The sequence below is a fragment of the Mustela lutreola genome, chromosome 8 (assembly GCF_030435805.1).
Source record: "Mustela lutreola isolate mMusLut2 chromosome 8, mMusLut2.pri, whole genome shotgun sequence".
NCBI classification, from domain to species: domain Eukaryota; kingdom Metazoa; phylum Chordata; class Mammalia; order Carnivora; family Mustelidae; genus Mustela; species Mustela lutreola.
The window spans coordinates 21,814,495-21,841,090 of NC_081297.1; the positions used below are offsets into that span (position 1 = coordinate 21,814,495).

Genomic DNA, 26,596 nt, shown 5'->3' on the forward strand with positions numbered 1-26,596 from the left:
TTGCTAAAACCTACCTGAAACATTTCAAGTACAAAACTGTACTACACAAGCTGTAGCCTCAGAATAAAGATAATAACCATAAAATGAAGAGTAAAAACAGCCTACTGGCCATTCAGGTCTAATTCTGCTAATAAGGCTATTTTTTAAAATCATACCATACTGAAACTAGTAAGGTGTTGATAATTACCCATTCTCATCTATTTGCAGACTATATTTTAATAACACTAAATTGTACAGTATGAATTTTTATAGAGAAAATTTAGAAAGTACAATTGCCTAAGGAGTACCTGGAGAGAACCCACTGTGACACCATTCATATGAGTCCAGAACAACAGGGTGCACCTTGGTCCCGTGCGCGAAATAACAGGAGTGAGTAGATCAGCCATGTCACCAAATTTTCCATTTGAGCTATCAGCATACAGGTACCAGCCATCTGTGGTATTTCTGCAGAAAGTACAGTGTGTATTAGATTTACAAAAAAGAAGAAAATCATAAAATATAATACAGTTCATCACTGACCATATTTTATGTTTCTGTAAGTTTTCCTAGAAGCATAATAATGTTTTATAGCATAATGATGATTCACAATCTTCAGCAGGAATAATCTACTGCTTTTTTCTTGTAGCCAGGAGGATGCCACAGTCGGTTCATTCAAGACTAGCTCCATCTGATCAGTTTCTAGGGGATGGGGACAAAGGTCACAGGCCTTAGCCTCATCTCATCCCAGAGGCACTGGGACAGGAGAGCAGAAATTCTGTCCTCCTGCCCAGACAGGGTCTGCCCACCGTGGCTGCTTTTCTGAGGGAGTGAATCCAATGTTTACTTAAGAAATACCACGTTGAGGGCACCGGGTGGCTCAATTGGTTAAGCGTCTGCCTCCAGCTCAGGTCACAATCCCAAGGTCATGGGATTGAGCCCCCCATCAAGCTCCCTGGTCTGTGCGGGGGGAGCCTGTTTCTCCCTCTCCCTTGCCTACTGCTCTGCCTGCTTGTATTCTGTCTGTCAAATAAATAAATAAAATCTTTTAAAAATATAAAAAGGAAGGAAGGGAGGGAGGCGGACTGTGTTGACAGCTGAAGAAAGATGCCCAACACTGTGGACACCTGACTCTCAGCCAGGCCCTGGTCTCCTTTCCGGCACTGCCAGTGGGGTGTCCCAGAGCACATGAACAAACATGGCAGGCACAAGGACCATATGCCCTGCACTCCCTCTGCACCCTGATCCTGTGGTACAAAAACCACTCACCACCTTCCTCAAAGCCTTCTTGTGCCTGGGTATTCCTTGCTTCTATCAGTCCCTTCCTCCAAGGCTCTCAGCTCCTTGACCTATCAGCTCTCTCCTAGAACGTCAGGGTTTGGAGCAGTAAGATTATTTTTGCTTGAATCTTTTTTTCTAAGGAAAGGAAAAGAGCATTCTGGTAATCTTTATGCTGTTGCAGGTCATATTTTTTTTTTTTTTTTTTTTTAAGAAAACAGATCTTAATAGCCTAGATGTCTGAGCTTCAGCATCAGAGTATCTTTTGGAAACTTGGAATAGCAAGAGTTCTGCCTCTACAGCCTAAGGAGGGGACCCCTCACTCTCTGCCTCACCCCTCACTCGTGCTTGCTCCAAACTGCCTGTGTTTCCAGGCACTGCTCAACTTTGATCCTGCTTGCGCCTGCACCCCCTACATATATGGGGGGCACTGGTGGGTGTTGGGTTATTACTCTCCCCTGACTCCTTTCCCTGCCCTTGGTCTGTCTGGTGGCCCCCAGTCAGTCACCTAGGAACTTGGCCATCCTCCCACAATGGGCTGAGACATAGTTTTGGGAATGCCAGACCCATCTCTGATCCTGTCTGCTAGTCTTGGAGGACAGGGGTTCCCTGTCTAGAGAGATGTCTTCAGAGCAGAAACCAGGAAGTAGGACTTGAGGTTGGTAACATAAGCTTCCAGAACTGAATCCACTGCCACTGGTTGCCAGATGTGTCCACATCTTTTTCCATGAGAGCCCACAGGCGGAAGGGAGTTGATTGAGGAACGTTTTAAAGAAATCTTTTGTGCCCCAGGGGCCCTAAGCAGGAGAAAGCAGGTTGCAATGATTTAACATTTGTTTGGGGTCAACTCAGGGGCAAGGAGGCTTTAGCCGAGGAACAAAGTAAGTTTCAAATACTAGATAATAAATCCATTTTTCTTTACTTTCTTTTTTTTACGCAGAAGCTGGTAATCTAGCACCTGCATGTGAACAGCTTTATATGAATATTTTTGTACTTGGGTTTCTTGGTTTCTTGGGTTGGTGTGATAGGTTATATTTAAGCTCCTTGAACACTATGAATCCCCCTAATGTGGATGAACGACTCAGGCTTTGTAAATTCAGGGATGTTTGTGTGAATAAAGTTACTTGATGGCATCAAAGAAGCCAAAAAAAAAAAAAAAATGGAGAGAGAGAGAGAAGGAGAGAAAGAAAGAATTACTCTACTATTTTGATTTACAATCCATGTATCAGTTGGTACAATGTGTACAAATTATGGAAAAGGCTGAAATTACCAGGTCTAATGTGTAATTACTTGGTTGTGTGCTTTTTCTTTGTTTTGTTATTTATAATAATATTGCTAATAATGTCAGTCTTGTATGGCTTTTTTTTTCAACATTTAATTTTTTTTACTGAAGTGTAACTGACAATGTTATTCATTTCAGATGAATCACATATTGACTCAACAATTCTAAACATTACTCAGTGCTCACCATGATAAGTGTAGTCACCATTTGTCACCATATATTATTACAACATTATTGACAATATTCCCTATGCTGTATGTTTCATCTTTGTGACTTACTTACTTTATAACTGGAAATTTAAAGTCTGTACCTCTCAATCGATTTTGCCTATCCCCCCCATCTACTTACCCTCTAGAAACCACCAGTTTGTTCTCTGTATTTAAGAGTCTGCTTGGTTTTCTGTTCATTCTTTAGATTCCACGTGTGAGTGAAATCATATTTTCATGTGTGTAAAAAGGACTCTAATCTCTTAATCTCACAAAACAAACTGAGGGTTGCTGGGGGGAGGGGGGTTGGGAGAAGGGGGGTGGGGTTATGGACTTTGGGGAGGGTATGCGCTTTGGTGAGTGCTGTGAAGTGTGTAAACCTGGTGATTCACAGACCTGTACCCCTGGGGATAAAAATATATGTTTATAAAAAATAAAAAATTAAAAAAAAAAAGGACTCTAAAGAACTGAATACTTTTAGAAGAGGCACATAAAAAAGAAAAATATTTATAAAAAATTAAGCATGTAAAATAGCAAACTGGCCTGGGGTTCTACTTAGAAGTCTAAAAGGTTTTCAAGGTTCAAGTTTAATCTCTATTAATTTAGGTCAGTTTTACTTAAATATTGTTAATATTTTAACAAGCTGGTAGATAATTTTTAAAGTGTGTCTTTTTCTCCTACCTCTGAATCAAAGAGGAAAGGTTGAAAACAACTGAATATCAATATAATCTTGCCATAAAAGAAAGAGTTGATGCCCCCACTTTAAATATCAATTTCTAAAAGAAATAATAAAACATTAAAGACAGCTAGATAACACACAGTCTTCTGAAGTATTAAATGAAGAGATGACTCCCCACAGTTTGGGCATTTTCACGCATTTTGATTAATTAGATTTCTTACCACTTTCTCACTTAAGTATTATGCTAGATACTATAGAATGTAAATTTGCTACTTATTAAAACCATTTTTATCTTGAAAGTTTCATCATTTTTCTTGAGGAAAGAAATGTGAATCACTAATAGCAAATCAATGGAGAAAAACATGTAAGTATTCATTCAACCCCCACATATTTATCATCAGTCTCTGCAGTTTTGTCTGCCTGAGGCCCCAGGAATGGGATTGTGGGCACAGCATACAACAGGGGTTGGTCTCTGACCTCATCATTTACTAAGTGGACAACATTAGACAGTTAGTTAACCTCTTATAACATATTAGTTTCTTCATTTATGAAATGTTCCATATAACATCTTAAGAATTAGAAATAAAAGGTGCCTGGGTGGCTCAGTCATTGAACATCTGCCAATGGCTCAGGTCATGATCCCAGGGTTCTGGGATCGAATCTTACCTCAGGCTCCCTGTTCCATAGGGAGTCTGCTTCTCCCTCTACTATTCCTCCAACTCATTCTCTCAATATCTCTCTCAAATAATAAACAAATAAAACATTTTTTTAAAAAAGAATTAAAAATAAAATAAAGGAACATCTAAAACAGTACCCGGCCTATCTTATATATTTAATAAATGACAGTTGTGATTTGTGGTTATGTTTATGTCATTAGTTGCTGCTAATGGAATAGAGAGTATAGTGTCCTACAAACCACAGAGGGTATGAGTCAAGATCATTTGTTAAGAGACAGGATCATTAAATTAATTTGAATTAATAATGTCTCAATACATAAGCACTTCCAGCTTTGTTCCTTGTGTGCCTAATATCCCAGCATCCTAGGGATATCAAGAACAGAAATTAATATATAACTGATTCACTGATTTATAGATTCACTGAGATCTAGCACAATTTCTACAAATATTTTTTCCCAGATTGGCAAGCAGATATTAAGCTTCTTATGGAAATCCAAAAGACCAAGAATAGCCAATTTTAACATAAAGGAGAACAAAGTTAGAGAATTTATTGACAGATGTGTTCATTATGCAGGTGGGATAATCAAGACACAGAGATACTGGAGTAAAGACAGGCAAATGGACCAGATAAATGGATGGAATAGTCCTAACACCCATTTATATATATATATATATATATATGTGCACACCTGACTTATGAAAAGTTTGGTTCTTCAGAGCACTAAAGGAAGGACTATCTCTTCTGTGTGTACTGAATAAATTAGGTAGCAATGTGGGAAAAAAAAAACCAAAACCTGCCCTTATTTCACAGCCTTCAAAAATAATAAATTCCAGGTAGATGGCACCTGCAGTATAAAAGGTCAAACAATAAAGCTTCTCTAAGATGATCTTCATGATATGAAGTGAGAGTTTTAATAATATACAAAAATTGCTAACATGAGGGGAAGTGTTTAAAAATGGACTGTATTCAAATCAAGGATTTCTATCAAAGATACTGAAATGATGATCAAAGTCATCACTGAAACATCATTAGCAAATTGGAGGAAAACCTATGTATCATGTTTAATGAATATAATATTTGCTGACTGCTTGCTACGTGCCATGGACTATGCAGGATGTTCAACCATGTGTGTGTGTGTGTAGGGGCTCTATTTTGTTTTCAAAGCAGTACCTGGTTCATAGAAACTCAAAAACTACTCAATACACAAAATAAATGATTAAAATTAGTAAAACATTTGTAGAAATAAAAAGACTAAAGGAGTGATAGAACTATGGATTCAGATGAAATTATTCATGAAAAGTTGATAAATGTCTCTCACACTGAGGGGAGAAAAACAACATAAGAAAAGACAAAACAAACCCAACAAGAAACCGTGGAGGAATTAACTGACTAAAAGTCACAATTCTGGCAATGATAAAAGCATCTAGTCAAAGTTCTTCCATTGGAGGTCTCTGTACTAATTTCCCCAGAAACTATGCACTGAACAACCATGCATGTTTAATTTTCCTGAATCAATATCACCCGTTAAAATTTGAATGCAAATATAAAATACTAAAACCATATCTTATATTATATACCCCTGTAAAACTTCCCACCTTCAAGAAGAAGAAAAAAGAAGATACTGATACCAGGTGATCAATTTGAACACTACAAGCAACAAAACTGCATCGGTATTTTTACATCCTACTGTGAACACAGTGCTGGTGGAGCGGTACCTCCATCGGTCACCAATCTTACGTACATTAATTGTGGGCACATGACATAGTATGTATGATCCCTAATGGAAAAATGACAAATTACACAAACACTTGCCTGTGTCTAGGATGAGATTATTCAAGCTTGTACCTGCAAAGGAAATCAACTCGCCTCCTGGAATGAGCCAAGCAGTAATGACCACACCTGACAATGTTGTCTCGCACAAAATATCAGCATCTCTCCATCGGCCTTCAAAAGGTCTTTTCTCATTTGAGGTACGAAGTAGAACTTTGTATAGGTATATCTATATTTTCTAATAAAACATATCATAAACCACATGGAAAGTGTTGTAACACTTGAAGGAGTGTTGTACACCCAGGAGTTGCAAAAGTAAACATACCAGGTGATGATGTAAAAGTCATTAAAAATAGTGATTATAAAAAGAGATCTTTTGGGTGGCTCAGTGGGTCAAAGCCTCTGCCTTCAGTCAGGTCATGATCTTAGGGTCCTGGGATTGAGCCCCGCATCGGGCTCTCAGCTCAGCGGCGAGCCTGCTTCCCCACCCTAACCCTGCCTGCCTCTCTGCCTACTTGTGATCTCTGTCTGTCAAATAAATAAATAAAATCTTAAAAAAAAAAAGAGAGAGATGTTTTTTACAGTGTATGCTATTTTAAGGAAAGTCTTCCAGGCCTCATAGGAAGATCAGTTTCTGCAAGTCTTAACATTACATAAAGTAAGCAATTAAAATATTGCCTTTATCCTCTTATTTGAGAATCTCCTGGGTATTCCCGCTAATTAAATTAGTAAGAAAAAAATACACTTAGATGGACAAATCAAAATATTTTTGAGTTAGAACAAACTAATGTTTGACCCTGTGCATCTATAATATCAGGCACATACTCTCTAGGCTTATTTGGGGGGCTTAAAAATGTCCTTTAATTTGTCATGATATTACAGGCGTTTTTAACATATCTGATGAGATATGATCTAGTAAGAGTGGTCATGAAGTTTATTAGCTTCATGTGTAGCAGAAAATATAACGTGTTCAACAATACAATTATTCTGCTGGTCCCCACAGCATTATGCTACTATCTATAATGAACAATTCTTGAGTGAAATCTGCCTGCTCACACGATTTCTCTTACTGCTCCCCCACTGACCCACCAACTGCTGTAGTAGGCTTCTTTTTTTTTTTTTTAAAGATTTTATTTATTTATCAGTTTATCAGAGAGAGAGAGAGAGAGCGAGCGAGCACAGGCAGACAGAATGGCAGGCAGAGGGAGAAGCAGGCTCCCTGACGAGCAAGGAGCCCGATGTGGGACTCGATCCCAGGACGCTGGGATCATGACCTGAGCCGAAGGCAGCTGCTTGACCAACTGAGCCACCCAGGTGTCCCTGTAGTAGGCTTCTTAAGCAACCATACCAGTCAGTGCTCCCGTGTGCGATTTTCAGAATACAAATTAAGGGAAAAGGAATTTTAGCTCTTGAGCATCAAATCTTACTAGCTGCATCCCCAAGGTTCTGACTCTAAAACACAACACACATGCCGTCTACAGTATGCTTTGGTGATTCAGAAGAGACCAAAAAAAAAAAGGGGGGGGGGGAAACGGCTCTATTTCAATTTATTAGTCCTTTTACAAATACACATCTGATCCTGCCATCCTGCTTAGAAAAATCTTCAATCCAGGGGAACCTGGCTCAGTAGGTTGAGCATCTGACTCTTAGTTTAGGCTCAGGTCATGATTTCAGGGTCATGGGATTGAGCACGAAGTCAGGCTCCACATTCAGTAAGGATTCTGCCTGCTCACACGATTTCTCTAAAATAAATAAATCGGGGGGCCCTGGGTGGGTCAAAAAGTTAAGCCTCTGCCTTCGGCTCAGGTCATGGTCTCAGGCTCCTGGGATCGAGCCCTGCATTGGGCTCTCTGCTCGGCAGGGAGCCTGCTTCCCTCTCTCTCTCTGCCTGCCTCTCTGCCTACTTGTCATTTCTCTCTCTGTGTCAAATAAATAAATAAATCTTTAATAAATAATAAATAAAATCTTTTAAAATAAAATAATATAAAATGAAATAAGTAAATCTTTAAAAAAAATCTTCAATACAGGGACGCCTGGGTGGCTCAGTTGGTTGAGCAGCTGCCTTCGGCTCAGGTCATGATCCCAGCATCCTGGGATCGAGTCCCACATCGGGCTCCTTGCTTGGCAGGGAGCCTGCTTCTCCATCTGCCTCTGCCTGCCATTCTGTCTGCCTGTGCTCGCTCTCTCTCCCTCTCTCTCTGACAAATAAGTAAATAAAATCTTAAAAAAAAAAATCTTCAATGCATCTTTACTGAGTCAAAGACTCTTGAACTAAACTATACGCCATTACACGACAATAAAAAAAACTTCAGTAAAATACAAATCTATTCACTACCCACGGTGTCCAGATCAGCTGACATAGCTTTTTCAGAGCACGGCCTTCTAGATAAAGGAAACAGTGAATTAATTTGCATTCTGGTGCAAGCTCTTTATATCATCATGTATTTGTAACTAATGGTACATTTTATACTGCACTGATAGATAACACACAGACATAACTATGTCTGATTTTTATTTTTTCTGAAGGCCATATAGTAAATATTTTAGGTTTTGTGGGCCATAAGATCTCTGTTACAACTATTAAACTTCTGTCTTTGTAGGATAAAAGCTTCGATGGACTGCTTAAATGAATGGCTAGAGCCATGTTCCAATAAAACTGTATTTACAGAAACAGGCCTCAGGCCAGAATTGGCCCATAGACCATACTTTGCTCACCACTATTTTATGCATAAAGTCTCCATTCATTGGGATCAGAGGAATAACTTTCCATAAAAATATCTGGCATCGACTTTCACATATTACTTTACTCAGACACCCAGATTTATAACTATTGTAACATTCATGTAATGACTTGAATACATCAGGCCCTTTCTTTTCTTTGTCTCCCTTGTATCTGTCCTTCTCCTGAGCATACTTAACAACCTCTGCTCTTGGTCTGTCCTCTATACTACTTTGATATTTCCTCCACAACTTATTTCATATATACTCTTATTTCCAAGCCCCCTTAGATTCCTAGGCTCTGAAGTCCTTGATTCAAAATTACCCCCTCACCTAAAACTTTCCTAGCATTTCTTAGATGTATTCTTCACATTACATTTTAATTCACTGAATATAAAGCTTTATTCCCCCGCAGATTCTATACATATCAAGGAACAGATTTTAACTCACTTATCTACATCACCCTGTGAATCCAGAAAACCTTGCAAAGTGGCTTAAACTCACTGGTACTCAATAAATATTTCCTGAATCTGTTGCTGAAGATTAAATAAAAGTGTTAGAGAATTTGTGATTTTCTATATCAAAATTCTCCTTTACAAGTGCAAGTTATCTCAATTTAAAGAAAAGGGGGGGACTTAAAATTTTAGCAAAGTGCTTTTGGATTTCTCTTTCCTAGTTTCATGAAATAAAAATGAAGTCATGTACAACATTTGCTGAAATTTTATACAACCACCTGGGGTTTTCCCAACTCAAATTCAATATAACATGTATCAAAGCCAACTATTTTAATTAGGAGCCCCCACAGTTCCTGTTTCAATAAAGTATGGCATTCACTGCAGAAAATCTTTGTGAGGCAAGTTTTTACACACACACACACACACACACACACACACAACAGTGGATAAATTTCAAAATTGAATTATACAATGTAGCTGTATTTATTTATTTTCTAATTTCAAAACAGAAAATTTAAAGGCTCATTAATTATATTCTTTGTAAAATAGAATTTAGGCCAAAAAAAAAAAAATACTGGTTTCTGAGATGGAAAAAAGTATTTGAGGCTTTTAGATTGGTTTTTAAATTGTAGCCTTTCTTTTTTTTTTTTTTTAAAGATTTATTTATTTATTTGACAGACAGAAATCACAAGGAGGCAGAGAGGCAGGCAGAGAAAGAGGAGGAAGCAGGCTCCCCACTGAGGAGAGAGCCTGATGCGGAGCTCTATCCCAGGACCCAGGGATCATGACCTGAGCCGAAGGCAGAGGCTTTAACCCACTGAGCCACCCAGGTGCCCCTAAATTGTAACCTTTCAATTAGAGAGTATTAATAACAGTTTGTCATTCAATATTTGTAACAAAGCTGAGAAGCTGCAGTCATAACCACTACTACTTCACAGATAAGGAAAATTAAATAATTTGCCTGTGCTAATTCTTTTGGTGAGTATTAAAATCACGACCACACTTAGATCCTTCTCCCCATGTTTCATATTCTAAACTAGTTGTCCTCTAAGTATGATGTCAGAACCAGCCACATTAGGATTACCTGGAAATTCACTTTAATCACCAGATCTTGGGCCCTATCTCGGCATACTGAATCAAGAACCCCCAGTGTAGAGTTCAGCAGTCTGCCTAATAAATTCTCCAGCTTATTCAGGTACGTGCTAAGTTTTGAGATCCACTGCCCAAAACTACCTACACTAACAGCTAAAATAGTATCTAAGTTGCCAAATCAGATGCTAACCCAAAAGAAATACTTAGAAAACAGACATTCAAGCTTAAATTTTCTTCTCAAAATGAACACTCTGTGGAAAATAAATAACTATAAGATTAGAGAATTTCTTAACACTTGTTTTTTGCAACATCTCATTTCTATTACACATCATGTAGAACACAGGCACTATACTCTATTTAAAAAAAAAAAAGAGAGAGAGAGAGAGAGAAAGTTGGCTGACGGAGGTATGGGTTGGAATTCTTAGTCAAATATATTTGAGAAACTCAATGAGCAATTCCAGAGTACCAGTTACATCCACACATACCTACACACAGATTTGATGTAAATAATTCTTTAGGAGTTCTGTCATGGGTTCTCCATTATGTCTTTTTTTTTTTTTTTAAACTAACTCACACATCCTTAATGTATTTGACCAAAAAAAAAATAAAAATAAAGTCTGGCACATCATATGTCCTCAACTAAATATTTGTCAAGTGAATGAATAATGAATAAAACAAATAAAACAACCGATGAACTGTTTTAGAGAATCAAGAGGTAAGTAATACCTTCTAATAAAAAATTTTGACCTAGATTTCAAAACAAATTAGAGTAATTTAAATTTTTTTGAGAAAATAAAAATTATTTTAAAATTATACTTTATCAGAAATGACAATTATTAATGCAAGAATTTATTTACATGTTACTGTGAATGAAAGTTCCATTTGTTTCAGACAAATCTGTTCCAGGTTCCAAGGCAAAGGAAGTTATCAGGATAAAGAACAGTATTACATATTGATAAAGAGGTCAATAGTCTAAGAAGGCATAATAATCCTTAATGTGCATGAGCTTAACAACAGAATATCAAACTATGTGAGGCAAAAACTAACAGAATTTTTAAAAAGCAAAAAACAAAAGTAAAAACAACAACAAAAAAAAACAGATGAATTTGCTATCATAGTTAGAGACTTCAACACCTCTCTATCAGAAATGGACACATTTCATAGGCAAAGGATCAGTTAAGAACAAAGGTGAACTCAGCATCACTAATCAGATGAATGTTATTGACGTCTGTAAACTACTTTATCCAATAACATCAGAATATACATTCTTCTCAAGCTCATATGGAACATCCACATCTAATAAGGACTGTTAAATAAAACACACAAAAAAATTCTTAATACGCAACAATAAAAAACAAATAACCCGATTATAAAAAGGGCCAGGTTTGAGAACTGTCTGTCCATCACAGGTTGTGTGGAGTCAGCTGGTGGGTCTGTGAGACCCCAAAATGGAGAGCTTCTTTGCTTCCCAGCAGCTGCCCCCAGTGGCCCTATGGCTGTCACCATGCCACGAGATGATTATGTTGAGTGGCCTTAGAAGCACTATGGCTACTGGATGGATGATCATGAGAAAAAGAGAAAGAATGAAGGTCAAGAGGCTCAAGATCGATCAGGGGGACGGGTGAGCCAGGTGATGGGTATTAAGGAGGGCACAGACTGCATGGAGCACTGGGTGTTATATGCATACAATGAATCATGGAACACAACATCAAAACTAATGATGCACTGTATGGTGACTATGTACCTTAATAAAATATAATAATAATAATTAAAAAAATAATGAAGGCAAAATGATGAAAGCTAAGCTCTACCATAAACAGTACCATGCCAGGAAAATACAAATGAAAAAGGCCCGAGCTGCATGAAAAGACAAACACCAAATGAAAGAAAGATGAAAGGTCTCCACAAGGAGCAGTACCTGTGTATCTGCTGGACAGGGAGGAACAGTCCAGAGCTACAGTACTTTCCAATATGATTAAACAAAAATGAAACGAGAAAGTAGGAAAATGGGAAGTTCCTTTGCACAAAGTTTGCGCCCGGGAAGAAACAGAAATATTAAAAGTTATCTGAAGAGAAAGAATGATGGAATAGGATGGTTACTAATGTCTGCTTTGTTGGAGATGGTTTTACTCAAAAACTATCCAAATATGAGAGATTCATTAGGCCAATGGACTTACGATTCAAAAAGGCCCATGCAATACAGCCCGAACTGAAAGCCACCTTTTGCCTGCCGATACTTGGTGTAAAAAAAGAATCCCTCATCCCAACTATATACCACTGTGGGTGTTACTACCAAAGATACTGTTATTGAGGTGAACGTGAGTGACTTGGACCTTGGAAGACATGGAGGCAAGGTTATTTGCAGAAAACATTGCCCCAGTTACCAACAATCTTGAAAACAATGGATGGATAAATGCAGTCTTGCTTTGAGAGCAGTTTCAGACAAATAACTCCTTATAATTACTGAAGACTACATACCAATCAGAGAAAACCACCACTACTGTCATGGTTCTGAATACCACCAAACAGCCTAACATATCTGCAGTCACCAAGAAAACTATTTATCCTATTGTAAAAAGCATTAAAATACCCCTGTTTAAGAGAGAGAGAGAGAAAAAAAAGAGACAGGAAGAAGAAGAAAAAAAAAAGAAATGAGGCAAACACCGAATGGACACTTCACCAAAGAAAATATGCAGGAGACAAAAAATACGCATATCAAAAGATGCTCCATACAGATGTTGTTCAGGGTAATGCAAATTAAAACAATGAGATGTTGGGACACCTGGCTGGCTCAGTTGGTTCTACAACTGCTTTCACCTCAGGTCATGATCCCAGGGTCCTGGGATCAAGTCCCGCATAGGGCTCCTTGGTCAGTGAGGAGTCTGCTTCTCCCTCTGCCTGCCACTCCCTGGTTTGTGCTCTGACAAATAAACAAAATCTTTTTTTTTTTTAATATTTTATTTATTTATTTGACAGACAGAGATCACAAGTAGGCCGAGAGGCAGGCAGAGAGAGAGAGAGAGGAAGCAGGCTCCCCGCTGAGCAGAGAGCCCAATGCGGGACTCGATCCCGGGACCCCGAGATCATGACCTGAGCCGAAGGCAGCGGCTTAACTCACTGAGCCACCCAGGCGCCCCAAATAAACAAAATCTTAAATAAATAAAACAGAACTATGAGATGTTACTATATGCCTATTAAAATGGCCAAAATCCAGAAACTAACAACACCAAATGCTGGCAAGGATGTAGAGTAACAGGAATTCTCATACATTAATGGTGGGAATGCAAAACTGTATAGCCAGTTTAAAAGACTGTTTGATAATTTCTTACAAAACTGAACATATTCTTCTTCATATGATCCAGAAATTATGCTCCTTGTTATTTAGCCAAAGGAGATGAAAATTTATTTCCAGACAGAAACCCACACATGGATGTTTATAGCAACTTTATATACAAATGCCAAAACTTGGGAGCAACCGAATGTCCTCCTGTAGGCAAATAAACTTTGGTACATCGAACAATGGAATATTATTCAGCACTAAAAAGAAATGAACTATGAAGCCATGAAAAGACAAGGAGGAAACTTAAGTGCATATTATTCACTGAAAAAGCCAAGTGGAAAAAGCTATATGATGTATGATTCCAACTATGTGATATTCTAGCAAAGGCAAAACTATGGAGACAATAAAGGTTAGTAATTGCCAGGGCTTTGGTAGGTAGAAAGAAAAGAAAGAATAGGCAAAGCAGAGGATTTTTAGGACAATTAAGGTACTCTCCATTAATGGTGGATAGATGCCATTACATGTTTGTCCACACCCATAGAATGTATAAAACCAAAAGTAAACTGTAATGTAAAATATGGGTATTTTTGTATGTCATTTAAGTCCCTCAACTGTAACAAATACAATGGCATTAATTCTAGAGAATGAAGCCGAGTTCATCTTGCACATAAGGGAAGAATCTATAGATACAGATACAGATACAAAGAGAGGCTTAATATATCGCACAGATGCATTACAAATAGAAGCAAGGTAGAAGACACAAAATTACTTGAAAATTAAAAATTTCAGTATGGTATACAAATGATGTAGCCATTAGTTTATTGATTTCAATGTCATGCAAAAATAAGAGAGAATTCTTAATATTTCCTGAAACAATAAGAGCCAGCAGTGTTTGTGGCAAATGCATTTATTTATTAAGACCGACCTAATTTTTAAAAAATTCAATCTTGGGGTGCCTGGGTGGCTCAGTGGGTTAAGCCTCTGCCTTCAGCTCGGGTCATGAGCTCAGGGTCCTGTGATCGAGCCCCACATCGGGCTCTCTGCTCAGCAAGGAGCCTGCTCCACCCTCTCTCTCTGCCTGCCTCTCTGCCTACTTGTGATCTCTGTCTGTCAAATAAATAAGTAAAATCTTAAAAAAAAATTTTTAAAATAATAAATTCAATCTTTCCAGCACTGATTTATAAGGATATTTATTCAAAACTTTACTTGTAACTTCATTGGAATTTTGAAAGTTCCATAATACAACTAGCAAATTGGATTCTGCTCACTAGAGTCATGATTTTCTCCAAATTTATGAAATGGACTTATAATGTTATAGGATTGTGAAATTCACAGTAAGCATAAATCAATATAAGTTACAGCCAAAACTTATTTTGGAATGCTATATAGATGAAATTTCAGTACTAGTGGGGATTAAAATGGTTCTGTCCCCCCTCTCCCCAAAGATAATAATCATAAGTATTATGTAAAATATGTAAAGTTAATTCAAAAATACAAACTAGGAAACTTACAAAGAAGAAACAATCAGAGGAAAACATAATACACACACAAACCTGCAATGCAGAGTGGTGAGAACTGTGCTTTTGTGGCTTTTTGATCTGAGAAAACTGACAATCTCTCTTACCCTTTGGCTATTTTTGCAGAAAATGGCACAATTATAACCTCACTGGTGAAAGGAAGCAGGGATCATTATTTGGAAGAAATTTTAGAGGAGAAATCCTAACAACAAAGCTACGCAGGTATAGGAAAGACAACAGGAAGTAAGGGAAAATGCAGGTAGAGATCAGAGAAAAAACTATACTCAAAAACTAGAGCTACATGGACCCAATCTTCAAAGCTGAGGTTTCTCCTAACAGTAAATTTTTAACCAGACATAATTCAAACAGCAAGAGGCACAAAGCTGTTAAGTCCTGGTAGACTTAAAGTTTCAGAAGAGAGAGCCTGAAACTGACAGAGCACAGAAAAATAGAAAAGGAATGCGCAAAAAAGCAACAGTGGAAAGCCATAAAAACAGAGCAGAAATAGGAGTAGTTGCATATGGTGCAAGAGATAAAGTTTACAGTTTGAAACCAGATAAATTAACCACTTACTAAAACAAGAAACAAAAATCTTCATATGAACATGACAGACTCCAGAGTCACTAAAATATATTATCAATAATATAATTTTCAATAAAAAATTTCTAGACATAAAAAAATTTTTTTCTAGACATGCAGGAAAAACATGTAGTGTGACCATTATGGACTAAAAAATAACCAAATGGGTAAAGATGTTGGACATATCAAACCAAGATTTTTATGCCACCTTTCATAAATATATCCAATGAACTAAAGGAAAATTATTCAAATAAATTAAAGAACATTATGATATAAATGAATGTACAGATGGATAATCTCTAGAGTAAAATGGGGACTCTAAATGAACAAACTACTAGTAATTCAGAGAATGAAATGTACAGCAATCAAAATTAAAAAATAAGATGATACATGAGCTCAACAATAGTATGGATTGAATAAACTTTACATCAGTAAAGTTATCAACTCAAGAATCACAAGGATAACTGATTAAAAAAAATTAACACGAATACAAAACAGTCCAATATTGATATAAATGGAATCGCAGAACAGGAAAGATAAAATATTTGAAAAACTAAATGACTGAAAACCTTAAGTTTGGTAGAAAACAATGCAAGGATCTAGAAAGCTTAATAATAGATACACTATAGCCAAAATGTTATAATCCAAACATAAACAGAAAATCTTGTAAGCAAAGAAAAATGATTCATTTAATAAAGACAAACATCAATATGAATAAAAATAGATACCTGAAATGATTGAAAATATTGAAATTTCTTTTCAAAGTGTTGAATAAAAATGAACAAGAATTCTACAGCCAGTGAAACTGTCTTTAAAACTGAAAGGGAATTAAAGAAACTTTTAAATTGAAAAAGAGGGGGAATCATTTACCAGCAGACCTTTACCACAAGAAATGCTAAAAAAAAAAAAAAAAAAAAAAACAAAAACAAAAACAAAAAACAAAAAACAAAAAACACAAAAAACCTGAAGGAATATCTTTAGAAAGCCTGCAGAAATAACATAAGCTAGGAATTCAGATGGATTAAAATGATGTTCTTAAAAATTATATATATATGCAATTTTATATATCTTACTTATATATTTTAAGTTATATATGCAATACATATATGTGTGTGGACTCTTTTTTTTTTCTCTTACTCCTACTAAAAGGCATAAGACAGAACAAAGCAAAAGTAACAACATTGTTTTGATAGGCTTGTAATTCTGTAAAGACTCAGAGAGGTGGCTGTTTTTAACAAATGTCTGATTTTCAACCAAAAAAAAAAAAAATCACAAGATATAAAACACAGGAAAGGGACTATAAGTAAATATGCCAACAAACTCCTTCTAAAAATTGAATTGAACACTTCCTAACTCACTCTATGAGGCCAGTACCTCCCTGATAGCAAAGATAAACACAAAGACACAAAGACAAAAATATATATAGACACTAAAATATATATAGATAAAACACCCTACTGGCCAACTCCCTGATAAATATGTAAAACTGCTCATCAAAATACTGGCAAGCAGAATGCAGCAGGAAAGAAAAAATTGTACACCGTGACCAAGTGGGATTTATTCCTATAATGCAAGGATAGTTTAACATACAACAATCAATCAGTGTAACCCACCCTCATCAACAGAATAAAGGAAAATAACTATATAATTATCTCAATTGAAGCAGAAAAAGCACTTGAAAAACCCCAATGCCCTTCCATAATAAGATTCAACAAAGTAGGAACAAAAGGAAACTACCTAACATAATAAAGGCCAAATATGAAAAGCCCACACTTAACTTCAGACTCAGTGGTGAGAGACTGAAAGTTTTTCCTCAGAGGAACAAAACAAAGAGGATTGCTTTCACTATTGCTATTTAACATATTATTGGAAGTCCTTAAACAGAGGAATTAAGGAGGAAAAAGAAATAAAAGACACCCAAATTGTAAGAAAAACTAGCAAAATAACCTCTGCAGGCAATACTATCTTCTATGTAGGAAACATGAAAGCTTCCACCAAAACCAAACCTCATAGAATAAAGAAATTAAGCAAAATTGTGGAATACAAATCAGCATGCAAAAACCAGTTGTGCTTTCACACTAATGTTGAATAATCCACAAAAGCATTAAAAAAAACCTATTCCATTTACAAGCACATGAAGAAGGATAAAATGTTTAGTAACAAACTCAACCAAAAAGGCAAAATACTTGTACACTGAAAAACTATATATTTCTGAGAGAATTTAAAGACAAATTAATGAGATTACATCCCCTGTTCATTTATCAGAAGACTTCATATTATGAAAATATCAGTAATGCTCAAAGGAATTTACATAGTTAATGCAATTGTTACCAAAATCCCAATAATCTTTTTCCACACTACTAAATAAATCCATTCTAAAATTCATGTGAATCTCAAGGGATCCCAAACAACCAGAACAATCTTGTAAAAGAAGAACAAAGTTAGAGGATTTATACTTCTTGAAATCAAAATTTACCAAAATATGTGGTAAGCCACAATAAGCAAAACAGAATTACACTGTCATAAAGACAGACATAAAGTCCAATAGAATAGAAAAAAGAGTACAGAAATAAACCCTCACACATATGGTCAGATTTTGACAAGAGTATTAAGACTAGTCAATGGGAAAAGGACAGTCTTCTCAATAAATGGGGGCGGGAAAACCAGATATCCGTCTGCAAAATAACTACCTTGCTTATAAACTCAAACTAAATCAAAGTCTTAAATGTAAAAGCTATAAATCTCTCATGAGAAAACTTAGGGGAAAGACCCCGTGTCTGCATTTGGCAACAATTTCTTGGAGATGACACCAAAAGCAAAGACAACAACAATAAAAAATAAATACATTGGCTACATCAATATTGATACTTTTGTGCATCAATGGACCCTACCAACAAAATGAAAAGTAAACACACAGAATTTGCAAATCATATTCTGATCAGAGATTAAAATCCAGACTATATAAAGAACTCCTACAACTCAACAACCAAAAACTAAAAACCCAATTCAAGACGGACAAAGGACCTGAACAGACATGCAAATTACCAGTAAACAATAAAAAGGGGCAATGTCACTATCCTTAGAGAAACGCAAAATCAAAACCATAAAACCACTTTACATGCATAAAATGGTTATTATCAAAAATAAAAAATAAGTGTTATCAACAAGGAACACATGTAATACATGTAAAATGTCATGTGATATACATTTTATCACAATAAGAAAATTTTTAAAAATTTAGCACGATTGGGGCACCTGGGTGGCTCAGTTGGTTAAGCAACTGCCTTCAGCTCAGGTCAGGATCCCAGAGTCCCAGGATTAAATCTCGCATGGGGCTCCCAGCTCCACGGGGAGTCTGCTTCTCCCTCCAACTTCTTGCCTCTCATGCTCTCTCTCACTGTCTCCCTCTCAAATAAATAAATAAAATCTTAAAGAAAAAATTTAGCACTATACAAATTTAAGGTTTTATCATTTTTAAAAAATCATTAGCTCTATTGAAATCCAATGTTTAGTATCTTCCAAAGTTTTGCTTTCTCTTACCATTATTCCATTAAAAAACATAGACTTTTTAATCTTATCATCATATATATAAATACCCCCTCAAATCTCCTCTAATTTACCCAGAGTATTACTTATATTATAGTTTCCTACAGGTGCAATGGCATGACAATGACTGAGAAGCACAGCTGTATTTACGCCTCCTTGCCTAGTTATTGGCCAGTTAATTTAGTTGTAGGAATACAGGAACCGAAAGTCAAAGGAGAAACTGAAGGGGGCAGAAATATAGCACTCTGTCTCAAAAAAGTAGTATCTGTAATAGAGAGACAACTGTGTAAAGATACTTTCCTGTAAAAGGCAGTTTTCCTTAGACTATAATCTAAAATCAGCATCAGCCTGCTAGTGTAGGGGGATAAAAGTAAGTACAAGCAGCCTGTTATCAGGTAATAGGCTGGTCAGATGTAAATGACAATCACATATATGCAAATGAAGCAAGGCTTTCTGGTCAGATTCTTACTCCTTCAATATTACCAGGGTCTGGAAAACAAAAAAGTGTCATATGCTCAAATTGGAAATGATTCCTTTATTGCAATATTCACAACCGGAAAGACCTTGCAAGAGGTTAAAAGCTATGCGGTCTTCAAAACCGAAACACTTCTTCTGTAGCATGTTTTTTTTTTTTTTTTTTTTTAAAAGCTGCACTACACTTAACCAGAGATTAAATTAGTAATAGAGTAGCCATGGTACATAAATCTATTCTCCTGCATTATCCACAAAAAGCTGACCCCCGGATTTAGACATTCACCGTGAGAGAGAAAATTTGATTCTTGTTCTTAACCTCCTCACAGTCACGTTTACTTGAGGGGATTCCTGTCCCTGTGCTGTGCCACCAGAGTTCAGTAGCAGTATTTTAATGCCTTATACGCTTTGTTAAGGATGATCGTGAATTATCATACTTTGATCTTTGCATTATTCTACAGCACCCCTCATCAACAATTGCCATTATCAGTTATTTATAGCATCACTGGTCTGTAATGGAAAGGCCAATCTAAATACTGAATATGTAAAAGATGTAGATCATGTAGGAAGTCTTTCGAATGTAAACAAACACCACCACAGCATTTGGCAGCTCATTCCCTTTTTTCTAAGGATAGGAGCACAGAATGGTCCAACGGGAATCTCACGAAGGCAACACTATCAATGAAACGCAAATGATAGCAAGCTACAGCAGTTAAGTACTGTTAAAAGGGAATTCTTTCTTGATTTGAACATGAACACTGAAAAAGTCTAGTACAGAACACCTTAGGACCTGATATTTCCATCTCCTAAAAAGCTTATCATGCCCTTTCATTTTAGACAGGGCTTTGAAATAGGCTGATTCTATTGACTAGAACTACTGGGTGTTCATATGCAGATGTTCCAGAAGTTTTATTGATAAAAAGTTAAAGCACTGAATTTAAGAATTTAAAATAATTTAGGAACAAGATAATTTAATTTTTAAAATCTACATTTTCTAGTTAACTTGATAAAAGCTTTCCCAGAGTACTATTTTGAGTTCATGACGTCCTAGCCAACAGTATGACTGTGTTTGGTTAGAAAACTTTGTATTTAATTTAAAAGAGACTGAGAAGTAATCCCTGGCAGGAAATTTAGATCTCTAAAGAGAATAGGAGAAAGTTTAATTTTAAACCTAGTGATTTCCCCAAAGAAATTCTAGTTCAAGACATTTTTCTCTTTTTTTTTTTATGAGAAACTTTATACAACTCATGTTAAATATATCCAAAGTGAATAAAAGTAATGTACTTGTGCATGTGAGTTAAGAATATAAGACAGAAGGAAATAATTCATAAAAGCACTACAATTCTATCTATAGCAGCTTAGAAAAGAAAAAAAATAATTTTTTATCCTCAAGATTTTATTATTGTCACCGATCTCCTTTGGCTTTGCCTTCAGCTCTTTTTTTAAAGGACTCTTCTCCTTCGGCCCAAATATTAAATGTTTCATTTTTGTCGTCTTTTCATCATTCATGGAATCCCTTTTCACGTAGCCACCTGATATGAGATAAGCCCTAAGCTAGGTGTTGACTACAACAGTCAAATTCATCAACACCTTTTCCTTTGAGATGTTCACAGTATCATGAAGGAGGCAGACAAGTAAGTTAATATGGATGGTATTCTGGGACATATGCTGTAATAGAAAAAACACCCATAGAAGAAATATTTGAATCAGACTAGGGAGAGGGACCAGGAAAACTTTCCTAGGAGAGCTGACTTTCAACTCAGTTTCAAAGGTTAGGTAATTATTCAATGAAAGCAGGATCTGTGAGCTTGGGACTCCCAGTTCAATTTGGCTAATATAAGACACTAGCAAGAGACTGGAGGGTGGGAGGAAAAATCATCCCAGGTGTTTATATCCACAACCCCATGCTCTCTGCATCACCAAGGTTCTGACAGGGAGCTGTGCACTTTTAAGGGTTTTTCCCTTTGGGAGCAATGCCTCTTCTGCAGCTCCAGCTTTTCCTGTGTTTGTACAACCCAGTCTCCTTCCTTTGTCCCTGTGAGTTTAGAGATGATGATAATGGCTTCATTTTTGCTGGTCTCGGGTACCTCACCGGCCCTGCCCATGTCCAGGATGAGTTCACCATGACATCAAAGAGGCCAACTGCATACCTGGCAGTAAAAACTGGCACAGAATCCATTTTTCCTATTACACTGTGAACCCTTTAAAGGTAAAGAGGTATCTTTTCTGTCTCAGGTACCTCAGCTTTTAATACAGCACTTGGAACAAAAGAGTTCAATGAATGTAAATTTCCAAATTCAGAGGAAAAAAAGATGCAATTCAATCTTCAGAAAAAAATTATTTTGCTTTTGGAATATTATAAATCAAGTACAGTTACACTAAGAAAGAAATGCAAGAGACTTACAATGGATGGAGTAAGATTTTGTTTTAGAACATTAAAAGAATGGTATTATATTTTATAATCTGGGTTTTAAGCTTATATTGAAAATCAGAATTAGGAAAGATGAATAAATTGGAAATGATAGGATTTAAGGTTTTCCCATTACCATAATTCTAAATGTAATAGTTGTTATATAATTGTGTTTTTTTTTAAGATTTTATTTATTTATTTGACAGAGAGAAATCACAAGCAGATGGAGAGGCAGGCAGAGAGAGAGAGGAAAGCAGGCTCTCTGCTGAGCAGAGAGCCCGATGCGGGACTCGATCCCAGGACCCTGAGATCATGACCTGAGCCGAAGGCAGCAGCTTAACCCACTGAGCCACCCAGGCGCCCCAATTGTTATATAATTGTTAAAGGAACCAAAATTTCTTTTGTTTTTGCTTGCCAACTGGATTTTATCTAACAGAGGAGATGTATGCAGTTTAAATTTATTTTTAGAGGACACATGGCAATCAGAGTAGAACTTGGGCTTTTTCTAACGTGATGATTTTGACTTTCTAATTAGAACCTGCAAAGAACAATAGTCACCAATACTTAATAATTTATAATACCTCTTTTTTTTTTTCCTCTGCTTACTTAATTCTCTTACTTACCCTGCATCTTATAAAAGAACAAAAGTATTTTTTACCAAAATGTACCCACTTATAGTTCTGATCACATTTATATTTGGCCATATTTATGTCCTTAAACTGAAACTTATTATATGTGGAATTCTCTATAGTATATCCGTATGGTGCTATGTCAGACTTTACATGAAGTTCCATGGATTTTTATTGTTAAAGTCGTTCAGTATTTACAAACTAATGCTATGAATCATGTCAAGGTTATGGACCCCCTGAAGGAGGTAGAAGGTAATGAATTTAATGATTACATGTACATTCTTTGTCAGAGTTTGTTGGTTGAATAATGGAAGCAGTCCATAAAAATTTACTATATTACTAACTCCCATTCAAGATTTCTTTGAAACAAAAGGTATGTTTACCAAATTCTCGATAATCAAAGAAACACTGGCAGTGTGATTTACATTTTCTCAGATATATCAACATCACACTGCATACGGACAAGCTAAAACTTCAAGAAAGAAAAGAGCTCACTTATGACACTTGTCACCAGATCACAAAGGTGGCAAGTACAAGAATTCATATTGAAATTGAAGGTTTTCATAGTACAAATTGATAGTAATGATAATACATGTTTTCTAACATAAATCAACATGCAGCTTAATTTAGATATAACTAGTGGCATTATATACGTGGTCTACAAATCTACAAAAATAATTTCAAGAATGCTTTGTTGTTATCGATGAATTTAAAGTTGTTTTTCAGGACCCTGAGTGCATCACATGTACAACTGGATACCATCTACGTCCCAGTCAATAAACCAGAGAATGACTCTAAGATTAACTGAACAAACTCCACAACTAAATGAAGAGAAGCAGCTGCATCTGAAAGGTTCAGAAGGTCAGAAAGGCAGAGGGAGGCTGCCTGAAGCAAGGAGGAAGCTGCAAAAGAAGAGAGGGCAGAGAAATGTGTCCTTGCACCAGAGGGCTCACTCATGTGGGGAAGACTAATCCTCATAACATGTGGCTTTAAAAACCAGAAAGGCTGAATTCTTGACGTTTGTAAAATCAATGGGACTTGCAACCTGGAGCTTTGAAGGTCACCTGACTCAGCAATGGGTGAGCCAAGAGGACAAGAAATATTAAGTTGCAGCCCTTAAATAGACACCATCCTGTGTGGAGAGGCAAATTTAAAGGTTGTCTATACAATAATAGGGGTAAATGAGAGACACATCTGTTCATACTGATTTTGGGCCATGTTGGGGGACATCTTTGAAAACCATTTTCCTCCCCTGACCCTCAGCATAAACAGAGACATCTGCAGGAATCTGGGCTGCATAGACACTTGTAGTCTCAGAGCAAATTTTGTTAAAGCTGCCTGCACAGCACAACCAGCCACCTGGAGCACAGCTGCCTCCATGAGCCCTACCCAGTTTCCAAACAAAGCCCAGGTGCATGCCACCAGTCACTTTCACAAACCAAGACCAGCAATGCCTAATCATCAATGCATACTGAGCCCAGTTTAGCACCCACAGTCACCCCTGCTTGCAGCCCCCAGTCACCACAGCACACTGGGATCCAGCATAAAACACAGGCCCTAGCAAATTTTGTTAACATTGCCACCACACCCCCAAGGTCCACAGCAGACAACCCCCACCAGAGCTGGCCAGCCTGTGTCCCACTAACACCACAAACAGCAAACAGAGCCCAAAGGCAGAGAGTCAGTGAGGAAAAAAGGAAAAGTGACTCAGACATAGTAGCAGGACATAAGCATCACATATAGGATACTCTCCTGAAGAACGAGTTTCTGGTGACAGGGGACACTGCACTGCAGGGCACTCTGGGATCTCCTCTTCATAAAGTCACTGCTTCCAAGAGCAGAAGACATAGCTGACTGACTTGACACACAGAAACAGAACAAAGAGGCAGACAATGTGAGGAGACAGAAATTTATCCCTGCACTAACTGAATTTAAATTTAAAAAAATAATTATTTTTTTTTGTGAGATTAAGAGTCACTTATGGTTTGTCTCCCTCCCAATCCCATCTTGTTTCATTGATTCTTCTCCTACCCACTTAAGCCCCCATGTTGCTGGGGGGAGGGGGTTTGGGAGAAGGGGGGTAGGATTATGGACATTGGGGAGGGTATGTGCTTTGGTGAGTGCTGTGAAGTGTGTAAACCTGGTGATTCACAGACCTGTACCCCTGGGGATAAAAGTATATGTTTATAAAAAATAAAAAATTTAAAAAAATGATTTTTTAAAAAAAAGACATTTATCCCAAATGAAAGAACAGGACAAAGCAGAGATCTAAGAAAAGCAGATATAAGTAACATGCTTGATAGAAAATTCAAAGCAATGATCACAAGGAGACTCACTGGGCTTAGGAAAACAGTAGAAGACATGAGTTCAACCCTTAACACAGAGATGAGGAATTACAGTGGAGATAAAAAGGCTCAAGAAAAAAAAAAAAAAGAGAGAAACATTTGATGAAATGAGTAGGAGGATTAAAGAAGCAGAAGAATGAATGAGGGACCTACAAAGCAGAATAATGGAAAGTAATTAGGCTAAACAAAAGAGAGAAAAAAGAATTACACCAAATGAGATTAGACTTAGGGAACTCAGGGGCACCATCAAACATAATAACATTCATATTATAGGAGTCTGAGAAGAAGAAGAAAGAGAAAAGGAGCCAGAGAATTTATTTAAAGAAATAATAGCTGAAAACTTCCTTAATATGGAGGAGGAAACAGACATCCAGATCCAGAAGGCACAAAGAACACCCATCAGAATCAATAAAAGGCCAAAGACATAATGGAATCAACCCTGCAAAATATAATGATAAAGAAGAAAAAAAATTCTTAAAAGCAACAAAAGTAGTCAACAACCTCCGAGGGAAAACCCCTTGAGTGAGGATAGTGGGAGATTTTTCACCAGAATCTCTGCAAGCTAAAATGCCATGATATAGTCAAAGTTTGGAATGGGAAAAGTCTGTAGCCAAGAACACTCTATGCAATAAGGCTATCATTCAGAATAGAAAGAAAAAGAGTTTCCCCAAACAAAAACTAAAGGAGTTTGTGACCAGTAAACCAGACCTGGAAGAAATATTAATGGGAACTCTTTGAGTGCAAAGGAGAGATCAAAAGTTTTAGTAAAAAGGTAGGAAACAAAAAAGCAGTAAAAATGAGTATTTCTGTAAAAAATCTGTAAAGAAACTCTAAAAAAGGAAATAAAATTAATAATATAAGATGGCAACAATACATGCCTATCTAATTACTTTGAATATAAATGGACTAAACACTCCCATCAAAATATACAAGGTGACAGAAGAGATTAAAAAAAAAAAAAACCACAACACTATGAAACTAGAAGCCAACTGTAAGAAAAAAATCTAGAAAGAGCATAATATATGGAGGTTAAATAACATGTTATTATACATTGGTTAAGTAACCTAGAAATCAAAGAAGAAATAAAAAAGTACATAAAAACAACTGAATATGAGAACATAATGGTCCAAAATCTTTGGGATACAGCAGAAGTGATTCTAAGGAAGTCGTTCACAGAAGTATGGGCCTAACTCAAGAAGCAACCAAAACCTCAAATAAACAACCTAACTTTATACATAAAGGAGCTAGAAAGAGAACAACAAACAAAACCTAAAACCCATAAAAAAAAGTAATAAAAATTACAGCAGATTAAGTGATATAGAAACTAAAAAAACAAACAAAAAACAGATCAATGAAATCAGGAGATGGTTCTTTGAAAAAAAGCAATAAAATTCTTATAAATCTACCCAGACTTAAAAGAAAAAGAGAGAAAAGACTTAAATTTAAAAAATCACAAATGAGAGAGGAGAAATAGCACCACAAAAATACAATTATAAGAGAATATTATGAAAAAGTCTATGCCAACAAATTGGACAACCTAGAAGAAATGGATAAATTCCCAGAATCATATCAACTATCAAAACTGAAACAGGAAGAAATAGAAAATTTGAACAGACCAATAATCAGAAAAGAAACTGAATCAATAATCAATAGAGTCTCAATAAACACAAGTCTAAGACCAGGTG

At 36.5% G+C, this 26,596-nt stretch overlaps 1 protein-coding gene and 1 pseudogene across 3 annotated transcripts in view; one reads left to right on the top strand and one right to left on the bottom strand.

Moving 5' to 3' along the window:
* The window catches only part of MALRD1 (MAM and LDL receptor class A domain containing 1), an 808,982-nt gene that overhangs the window by 508,985 nt on the left and 273,401 nt on the right, over window positions 1–26,596 (bottom strand). For all 3 annotated transcript variants that reach the window (XM_059183995.1, XM_059183996.1, XM_059183994.1), the window contains exon 23: window positions 288–444. In XM_059183995.1, coding sequence (XP_059039978.1) covers window positions 288–444 — 157 coding nt within the window. The remainder of the gene's footprint in view (window positions 1–287; window positions 445–26,596) is intronic.
* Window positions 11,639–12,564, top strand: LOC131838202 (ribosome biogenesis protein NSA2 homolog; annotated as a pseudogene).